The 10,501-nt window shown below is 45.3% G+C and overlaps 2 protein-coding genes across 2 annotated transcripts; both read right to left on the bottom strand.

The window, feature by feature from the left end:
- Positions 1–2,446: 2,446 nt before the first annotated feature.
- On the bottom strand, positions 2,447–6,987 carry LOC134193095 (coadhesin-like). Its single transcript, XM_062661886.1, has 20 exons — positions 6,958–6,987; positions 6,336–6,413; positions 6,206–6,280; positions 6,100–6,145; positions 5,956–6,012; positions 5,669–5,839; positions 5,442–5,609; positions 5,209–5,379; positions 4,961–5,128; positions 4,719–4,889; positions 4,472–4,642; positions 4,234–4,407; positions 3,985–4,155; positions 3,786–3,911; positions 3,569–3,613; positions 3,336–3,506; positions 3,099–3,269; positions 2,876–3,034; positions 2,697–2,817; positions 2,447–2,626 (listed from the first exon to the last, which is right to left on the bottom strand). Exons 2-20 carry the CDS (start codon positions 6,336–6,338, stop codon positions 2,542–2,544), a joined length of 2,424 nt encoding a protein of 807 aa, XP_062517870.1. The 5' UTR covers positions 6,339–6,413; positions 6,958–6,987; the 3' UTR covers positions 2,447–2,541.
- Positions 6,988–9,175: 2,188 nt separating this feature from the next.
- LOC134198332 (uncharacterized) lies at positions 9,176–10,356 on the bottom strand. The gene is made up of 3 exons (XM_062667707.1): positions 10,346–10,356; positions 9,781–10,009; positions 9,176–9,736 (listed from the first exon to the last, which is right to left on the bottom strand). Exons 1-3 carry the CDS (start codon positions 10,354–10,356, stop codon positions 9,176–9,178), a joined length of 801 nt encoding a protein of 266 aa, XP_062523691.1.
- Between the last annotated feature and the right edge of the window lie 145 nt (positions 10,357–10,501).

The raw sequence follows: 10,501 nt of genomic DNA, 5'->3' as shown, positions 1-10,501 counted from the left end.
ACAAGTCGCCTTGACATCTACTAGCTAGTAGAACACACGGCTTTTGCGATTGTAGTTGTCTATTCCGCGTCTATATTGACCATACAAGCATCATAGAAGTTATTTCTAGATCTAATTTCTCTCCAAATACTTCTTTTGTTTGATAGGGTAATCAAGGGCAATTCCGTACAGTTTGATTTCAATGGCTGATCACTGCTCTGAACCAAGCTCTATTCTAGTAAGTAAGTACTCGTTGAATAGCTGATTGTCTAGCGCTCCAGATGGAACAAAAGAAACGGCCAGCGCTAATTATCGTTTGTAGAATCTAGACAGCGATTTCTGAGCGAAGGTACCACATCTGCTGACTTAATTAAGAACAAAGCTCGTTTTGCAAATCTGTTTGTAGCCGTAGTATTTGGCCTTCGGTGCTACGATCGGTCAGCGGTAAACTCTCTCGCGAGATAAGACTTGCTAGTAACGAACCAACTTTCCGTGCTCGGTGGGCATTTAGTAGACGTCTGCAGTCAGTATTAACACAATTCATCGCAGTTCTCGGCTATTTGCACTCGCATCAAGCAAACTCGGGTGTCCGATAGTTATTAGAGAACACAACTCGCTCCTCTCCTTTAGTCCTGAAGAGCAACGTGCAAAGCTGCCGGTCTGTTGTTATCACTGCGAGTAGAAGAGACATGTACCTATAATTTTCAAAGTGCAGCCAGTGAACTGTGGTACCGTCAAATCGGAAAGCAAAAACCGGCGGCTGTCCGATATTTGACGGGTGTGTCCGATAGACGGGAAAAGCAGCAAAAGTTCTATTTTGTTACCTTGAGCAGCAATACGCCAAGTGATCAAGCTGAATCTAGCATGTCGTGTTACCGTGTGACTACTCTCTACATTCATGCCTTAGATACAAGAAACCTTCGTCTGGTTTCTTTACGCCAGTGTTCGATATTGGGGAGTGTCCGATAATTGATGTATGACTCTACTAGTTCGTACACCGTTCTTCGTCAATGAATGCCTTGACGAATATCGCAATTTTTGACTAGGAACCTAATCCAGATTCGTTTGGACTTTCGTTGCAAAAGATTTTACGTTACGAAGTAATCGGACAAGACGGATGTGTACTTCAAACTGATCTGTAACAAGGCCGGATCCAGGAATTTTTGAAAGAGGTGGTTGATCTGGTAGCAGTTACTTACAGCATTACTAATTTTCTCTTTTCTAATGGAAATATACGAAATTATTAAACGACGCCTATTGGAAAAGAGGGGGTAACAATCCCCTGAAACCACCCCTGGATCCAGCCCTGACTGTTTTAGGTCTTTTCTGTTGAAAGCAGTGATCCACGACTCTTGTCGCCGTTCCGTCAGCTTTCGAAATTTCTTGCCTTTGACCATCACAATCGCTAGCAAACCAACGAAACTAATGTCTCTATCACGATCGGCATGGTTGCCGCAACCTGCAACAGCACGAAAGTTTTCATTGCAATATTAAAGTCCCGAGTGTTCTCCGACACGTGCTCACGTCAGTAGGTTCACGCCTACTGCAACCGGCTCCTAGCTAAGTGTCAACTTCCGGTATCACTCATTTGAAAATCATCATTATCACACTCGTCTTACTCAATCAGAGACTACGTAAGCCTAATCCAAACACTGAAGCACTTCGGCGATCGTCATTTTATTGTGCTCAAAAGTTGTGCATGGAATTCCCTTCCATGTAGGCTAAGAATAGTCTTTAAAGTCTCTGATTTTAAGCAGCTTCTACGGAAGTTCTATTACAGTGTAGATGATATTTAGATCCACGTGTTCTAAAATATTAGATAGTCTTTCACTTACTCTAGAGTATGTGTATGTTAGCGTAAATATTCATGTATGTATAGCGATTGGTACGGTACCCGGAAGATCCACCGCTGAGTTGAAGGTTTTCCGTAGTTAAAGAAATACAAATACAAATACAAATACAAACGACCCGACCGCTGTTCATCTTCCTATAGTTACCTTTTTCACGTACTCTATCTAACACTACACTTTGCAAAAACGTGCTGCGGTACCGCATCTCAACTAGAGACTTCATGGTACCCATGCATAGCTAGCTTGTGTCCATATGCTCAATCCGTGTACGGTGCTGTTTACACGTATGAGATACCGTATTTGGCGGTTTGTCCCAATAAGGGATCTGCAGTTACACGCTCTTGATTTGTATAGGGCATTTAATTATTATATCCTGCTTTTGGTATAAGACATTAAAATCTCGACACGCCCCCAATTCTTGGACCAACCCCAAGACCATTGCGATGTACACGTACCCCAAGAAGACGAGCCAAGCCAAAGATATACGTACGGTATAACAAACACTAGACATCAGACGATATCATATCGATTAATGTTACATATCAGACATCAGAACGATGTACCAAACCCCACAGCTCGTTTGTACTGCCGACGCATACACACAGCAAACAGTTGCATTAAGCAGTTGCAACACATAGAACTTGTATTACACGGTGATACTCATTGTCGTCATTGTAATCAGCAGTAAAACGCACAGCTCGGAACCTGCATTCTACGGGTCTATTTCACAGGCCTCTGTAGTGACAATTCTGTATAGAACTTTTTCATTCAGCTCGTACCCTCGATAGTACACAGTTCTAGACAACAAGTTTGAGCCATGAGAGCAAACAATCAATCACTGAATTCTTGATAAATTAGTACACGTACCTGGTTCTTGTACAGTGACCAAGACCAGCGGCAGAACAGTCGATATAGTACTTTTCAACTTTTGCAAATTGATGCGAAACCAAGGAGGTCACGACGTACGCCTGCGTAGCACGACAAGCTCCTAGAATCGAGGAATCGAGAAATAACGTTTGAACAAAACGGACATTTTGTAGGCTCACTTTCACAGCATTCATTGGACTCTTGTGGAGCACCAATACTCTCACAGGTACGTCCTCCATAAAGGGGTTCCACACAAAATCGAGTTCGACTAGTACGGCCCGTTCCACACGTACGAGTACAGAGAGACCAGTCACTCCATTCTTGATAATATCCATCCACTAATCAACACACAAATGTTACTCTTTCTTTCCGATAAGCACCGAACATACGGTGGGGCCATACCCGGGCATTCGAACGTATTGCAGAGCCTCGATTCGAAATCGTTGCCACCGCAAGCTAGGCCGCCATATAGTGGAACGGGACTGTCGCACGCTCGCGTTCTGCTCTGTGTTCCTGTACTGCAATTCGCACTGCAGAACGTATACTCGGACCACAGACTCCATCCTCCGTTCACTGCATCCATGCAACACAACGATTACTCATCTGGGACCTAGAGTGTGCATGTCAACGTGGACATACCTGGGCACGGGTGTACATTACACGGCCCGGTTTCTCTTGACTCGTCAGAACACGGTTTCCCTCCGAAATCCGGTGCAGGATTGTTACATAATCGAGTTCGAATACGAGTTCCTCCCTCGCAGCTTTCACTGCATTCGTTCCATTCGCTCCAACTTCCCCAGTTGCCATCGACTAAAAACACAGACATCCCATACTCTTTGAAATTTTGGCCAAACGATATGCGTGGAAAATACCCGGACAATCGACGTCTGCGCAATCTTGAGCATCCACGTCTCTGCCTGCCACAGTAAAAGGATCACTCACATGCCAGAGTAATGTAACACCTTGCTGTAGGTTCTGTGTTAGACCAGAGTGTTTGTATCATATATACTCAGTATGCTTGCTTGGCATGTGATTGTGTGTACAGTACACATAACAGTGGGCATGAATGCGACATAAAGACTAGCATACCCGGACAGCACAGTCCTCCCCCTTGTGGTAACGGATTGTTGCATTGTCTCGATCTGTACTTTCTGCCTCCCTTGCAGGTTGACGAGCAGGAAGACCATTCGCCCCAATGAGACCATCCTCCGTCAACTTTACAAATTCAAACAAAACGCACATTGTTTATTAACATTTTGTCAATAGAAACGACGAATACTATACGTACCGGGACATGGTTGTTTGTTGCATTCGCAATTCTTCTGCGAGAGGCCAACACAGTAGAGACCGTCGTAACGAGGAGTAGGATTGTTGCATTGACGGAAAGTTTGTTTGATGCCTCCGCCACAGGATTTCGTGCAAGGGGAAAACGCTGACCACGAACTCCATCCACCATCAACTATAGAAGACCAACCATGCACCCAGCATTACAACTGAAATAATCCTGTCTATTGTGCGCATGCTGTGCAGCTCTTACGTGGACATTGTCTTGGACCGGGACATGGTGCCCACTCTTCTCCTACGCTTGGGCACTCGATTCCGTTATAGCTCGGTTTAGGATTGTCGCATGAGCGTGAGCGTCTTCTCCCTCCTCTTGCACACGTCGTAGTGCACTCGGTCCACTCCGTCCAGTAGCTCCATCCACCATTTACTTCATAACAGTATATTACCACTGTTTAGACTTATGTGACTGATACTCATTGCTGTGCAATCACCTGGGCATCTGTGAGTGTTGCACGGTTGGTATTCTAAGTAGCCGCCGTCACAGGGCAGACCTCCGTGATTTGGTGGTGGATCATTACATAGTCTCGTTCGAAAATATTGAGAGCCATTGCATGGTTTTGGACAGTCGGAAAAGTCAGTCCATCCGCTCCATCCACCGTGTACTATCAACAACATCGAATGATAGATGTAAGTGTTAAATCTGTGGCTCACTAAAACATGATGCACGCTGTACGTCACCTGGACAGATATCCAAATGGCACAAAGACGCTTCAGTGGTCTGTCCAGGACAGGGAAGGCCACCGTATTGTGGAGCAGGATTGTCGCATATTCGACTCCGACGTTTGTAGTGACCTTGTCCACAAGTGGGGCATGTACTCCACAGGCTCCAAGAACTCCACTGTCCGTTAACTATAGTTCAATAGACAAATACTCTGTATAAGCACCAAGAAACCGTCGCGTTGACTATGTGTACAAAATACCCGGACAAGGAACTATACTGCAGTCAACAAATACTGTAGTTGCTCCGAGACAGTTGGCACCGCCGGGCGAAGGACTCGGGTTGTCACACTTGCGGAACTTTTGCTGAGTCCCAGTTCCACACGTTGCGCTACAGATTGCTGACGTCCACTCGCTCCAAGCTCCGTCCACTTTGACGTCAAACATAATTTAAATTAGATTATAAAGCGTGGGACGTACTGTATGTACGTCTCCAATGCAAACGTCATACCGGGGCAACTGTCGGGTGAGCACCTCTCTGTGTCCAATCCAAACCCGGAGCAATCGTTTCCGTCGCAGATCGGTGTAGGATTGTTACATTCCCTCGTCCGGAACCGTCTTCCACCGCCACAAGACACTTCGCAATTCGTCCAGCTCGAGTATTCGCCCCAATGACCGTGGACTAGACAATTAAACACGGTCAGTTAGTTAGACAACACAAGACGACGTTTGCGTTTGTAATACCTGGACAGCACTGGGTCGAGCACGTTTCGAATTGGCGGCTAGTACCTTCACAGTTGCTTCCACCGTTTCGGGGTGGTGGGTTGTCACATTGTCGGACGGTGAGGCGAAATCCGCCCCCGCATGATCTCGTACAAGCTCCCATCGTCCATGCTCCCCAAGCGCCATCAACTGGTGAAAACATAAACAGATACCTAGCTGTATATACCATCGCTGATAAAACGGATTACTTGGACAAAGATAGCCTAGGTATGGTTGGCAGTGTCCTGATTCGAATGATGCACCAACACAGTCCAGGCCTCCGTTCGCAGGTTTCGGCTGGTCGCAGATTCTTGCTCTTAGTTGAGTGCATTGCAGAGTACATATCGTCCAACCGCTCCAACTTCCCCATTGCCCATCGACTAAACATCGGACATTACACTGGAACGGTCTTACGACAAAGAATCGAGTAAGTATGATGGGTAATGTCAATTAGTGTGAGTGCGGTACGTCGTGACGAGTTGTTGTTAGACTCTACCTTCCACAGCCCTACGATTTCGGTTCTCGTCTCTTATCTCCATGTTGATCGATTTCTCTAGTGCACAACATTAATTAGGTGAAGTGAAACCTGATTGTGTTTCCAACGCGGTTTTACCAGGACAGAGAGTGCATAATTACTTACCTCTTTCCTGACGACCATAGTAGTTAGGCTCGGCGCTGATCTTTCCCTGAGCGTAGAGAAAACAATAGACCAAAGCTACATACAGTGCATGAGCATAGAAGCAGACCTCGCTGGTAATGAAAAACAATAAAATTCCAAGTACTGCAGACAGAAGGCAAGTCGTGACGATCATCTGTGTATGCTTCAAGAAAGAATGCATGACTACACAGCTGAAGCAAGGAATCAAATAGTCGTACCATTGTCTTGCAGGCAACTTTCTGTGTACTAGCACGTTGACCAATGACTTCACGTATTAGCACTTTGTTCACGCTCACCTAATGACGCACTTGATCAATGACTAACCAATTAGTTCAGCCACAACCTTAGCCCAGCGCCTTTGTTCTATATTGATCTCCATGCAGTGTAGGAGCGGATTTGGTCAGCTGGCGGAAATGCCCTCAAATCCGCAAACGGATTTGCTCAGCTGGGCGTCGGACGCAAGACAATTAAATCCGCTAGTATCTTAAACCGCACTTCACTTCGATTAGCTAGTTAGTACTATGTATAAAACACGTAGGTGTACCGTTTTAATTAATACACAAATTTTTCTAGATCAAACAAATCAAAGGAATCACTCGTTTTATGTATACGAGTAGAGTTGTCCACTAGCATCAGTTTCTGCACCCTCAGGTGACAGATGGCTGACCAGAGGCGTAGTTATGGAGGGTCACTGGTGGGAGGGTCACTGGTGGGAGTGTCACTGGTGGTCACTACCAAAAATTTTTAGTAGGTGGTCACGTACGCACCGGGAAATGATTTGGGCGCGTCCTTTTGGAAATGGTTTTACGGTAGAAGCATTTAGATATACATGTGCCTTACGCTATGCCAGAACGTTGTGTCATTGATCCTTTGCTTGATCTCTGAGTCTAGTCAAGAGAAAATGTAGAAGTTAGAAAAGATCAAAAAGTCTAGCCTATCAATGACTTGTCTATTGGCTGCATCAACATTCTTCTGTGATAAGCCAACCGCTTCTATATAGCCCTTGGGATCATCAAGTCCATCACATATAGTCTATGAAGCAAATCGTATATTGCTAGACTCGAGCCAGTCTCTCCCCGCCTTCGTCATTCCCGGATTGTCAATCCGGGAATGACGAAGGCGGGGAGAGACTGGCTCGAGTCTAGCATATTGCATGTATCACACATAGACCTAATTACAATAGTTGTGATACTCACTAGTGGCGTTCTGTGTGCAGGTGCAACAACGTTACGTGTCGTCGTTGCTACCGAGAGGATCCAACTCGACTGTAGAACGCGAGCTACAACCGCACAATCGTCTACACCAGACACTTGACTAAGAAGGCAATCTATTCTTTCAATGTCTGTACTAAATACAATACTAATCTAATTAGCAACTCTAACTGTCAAACAATCTACTACATCACATTCCTCCCTGCTAAGTTTCAGATTCCTCTCTTCTCAAAAACCTGCAAACCAAACTTCCAATACTGTTAACCGGGAAATCGTCTAGGTTACTGCTACTTCAAGTCTCAAACAATAGTAACACAACACAACTCAACACTAGCAGAGAAATTACCACTAACTGCAGTCATACTCTTGCAAGTACTTTGGCAATTGCTTCTGTCTCTGTGGTCTAGCAGGTTCTGGTGGTTCTTCTGCCACTGCAACTGCCTCCTCTGCCTCTAACAGTCCTGCGGTATCTGCTGCTACATCTTCTAGCAAGATGTGAATGACATCTGGTTCGTGATTGGCCCATTCACTTGGATTGCTGCCTTGCTGCTCATGTTCCTCAGTCTCCTGATCTGCTGATAATTCCATTTCTCGAGCTCGTCTGTAGAACGCCTTCAGTCTGTTACTATGAACACGTTTCCTCTTTCTGTTTCCATCTCCCACCTTTTGAATCTCGTAGTTATTCTGGCCTCCATGCCTCATGACTTGATACGGTCCTTGGTAAGAGCAGTGCAACTTCGAAACAGTACCTCTCCTCAATGCTGGACTATGCAGTAACACAAAATCACCTACTTCATATTGAGCTCCTTCACTTCCACCATAATTCCTGTGCTGTCTCTTTTGAGCTGCAGTGACCTCTTCATCTACAATCTCCCTAGCTTGTCTCAGGTTTCTTTTCAACTTGCTCAAGTACTCATCTGTTGTATTAGGCGAAGGGAGTCGCTGATCCAGTTCTGTATCCACTGGCAACCGTGCTGTTCTTCCAAACAATAATTCATAAGGACTGTACCCAGTAGAACTCTGTGCTGAAGTGCGATATCCAAACAATACAGTTGCTATCCACTTGTCCCAATCCTTCTGATTGGTGTCTACATACTTGGACAGAGACTCTACCAAAGTCCTGTTCATTCGTTCAACTAGCCCATCCCCTTGTGGATGATATGCTGTGGTTCTTGACTTACGAATTCCCAAAAGTTTGCATACTTCACGAACAAGAGCGCTCTCAAAATTGCGTCCTTGGTCACTATGCAAAACTATGGGCATCCCAAATCGCATGATGACCTCATTCACCAAGGTTTCTGCTGTAGTCTTTGCCGTTTGATCTTGTAACGGAAATGCTTCCGTCCACTTGGTGAAGTAGTCTGCAACAACCAAAATGTACTTGTTGCCTTGTTCTGTCGTCGGTAAAGGTCCTAGAAAGTCCATCGCAAGCATTTCAAATGGTCCTCCAACTGGGACAGTTTGCAACGCTGCTTTAGTTTTCTTTACTGGCATCTTTCTTTGCTGACACTTTACACAACTTGCTACATAGTTCTCAACTGCGCGTGTGTAGCCTGGCCACCAAAACCGTTCAGCAACTCTATTAAGCGTTTTCTCCACTCCAAAGTGGCCGCCATTGTTATGTAACTTTGCTAAAACTTCAGGTACCATAGAGTCGGGTACCACCAACAACTGTCGTTCTTCTTGTCCTTCCGCTGGTCCCACTTTCCGAAATCGATATAAGACTCCATCATCCAACGCTAGCTGATGCCACACCTTCGCGACCGCACCCCACCTATTGCTTCTTCTCCATACTCCTAGCTGATCTTGCCCTGGCATAGCAGGAAAACTATCCAGAACCTTCGACATTAAAGGATCTTTCCGCTGTCTGATCTGTAACTCTTCACTCGTCCAAGATGGTGTAAATCCAACTGATACCTGGCGTGCGGGGGCAGACCTTCAACAAAGCGATCAATGAGCTGTTGTTCTCTCAGATCTTCCGCCAGCCCAGGCATAGCACGATCCAGTAGATCTTCTAGTTCTCTCGCATACACTTCAAGCGCTTCCCCATCACGTAACGATCGCTCTGAGAACTGCCTTCTCGCTAAGCGACGTCGTTCTCCTGTTCCAGGCAGAAAAGTTTCTTTCAACGCCGTAGCTAGCACATGGTACGACGCCTTCTGTTCTGCCGTCAGTCGACGGTACACGGCGTATGCCCTTCCTTTCAAGTACGTTGGGAGAATCTTCGCTTTGGCATCTGCATTCCAGCTATTAGCAGCCGCACACAAAGCAAAGCGCTCCAGCCATAACTCAACGTCTCCGTCTGCAAACTTCTCTGGGACTGCCAGAAGTCGTGATCCCTGCCCAGGCACCAATGCTGCTTGACCTGGCTGATCAACTTCACCGCCTTCTGCCATGATGCCGCTTTTCTACGTCGGGCGCAGCACTCACACGTACACAAATGCACTCACACGTTACAACGTGACAACACTAAACGAGGACTGATCCACGAAGCGATCTGTCCAAATTCTGTTCCGATATCTTGCTCGATATCCCGCTCCTCGTCACCAAATGCAACAACGTTACGTGTCGTCGTTGCTACCGAGAGGATCCAACTCGACTGTAGAACGCGAGCTACAACCGCACGACCGTCTACACCAGACACTTGACTAAGAAGGCAATCTATTCTTTCAATGTCTGTACTAAATACAATACTAATCTAATTAGCAACTCTAACTGTCAAACAATCTACTACATCACACAGGTTAATATTGACCTCGATTAGGCCTTTTGACCGCGTAAATCGTCTAAAATTTTAAAACTGAAAGACTTAACAGTGTCTGCGATGGTATAAACTACCAAAGATTCCGAAGAGTCTCTTCACGTCTTCGATGATTGGTACGTACCACACAACTTAGTTGAAGACAATGAAGGGTAGTTGTACACACTTGAATTCTTATGGTGCCATAGTATAGAGAATCATAATCCTATGCCGTAGCTACTGCACATGAAACGGGAAAAGGATGGGAGTTCTTTACAGTGTGATCATGTCTAGTAGGGACAAATATCCAGATCTGATACACTTTAATATATGCAAATTAAGTACAAATAATGCACTATGATATACAGCAATTGCTTAATTAAAGTCCTACAATATTTTAATCAAACAGCTAAGAACTCAATTTGAAAAATTA

This window comes from Corticium candelabrum, chromosome 1 (assembly GCF_963422355.1).
Source record: "Corticium candelabrum chromosome 1, ooCorCand1.1, whole genome shotgun sequence".
Taxonomy (NCBI): Eukaryota; Metazoa; Porifera; class Homoscleromorpha; order Homosclerophorida; family Plakinidae; genus Corticium; species Corticium candelabrum.
Note: the sequence above shows the minus strand (reverse complement) of the source record. Positions and strands in the feature narration are given on the sequence as shown.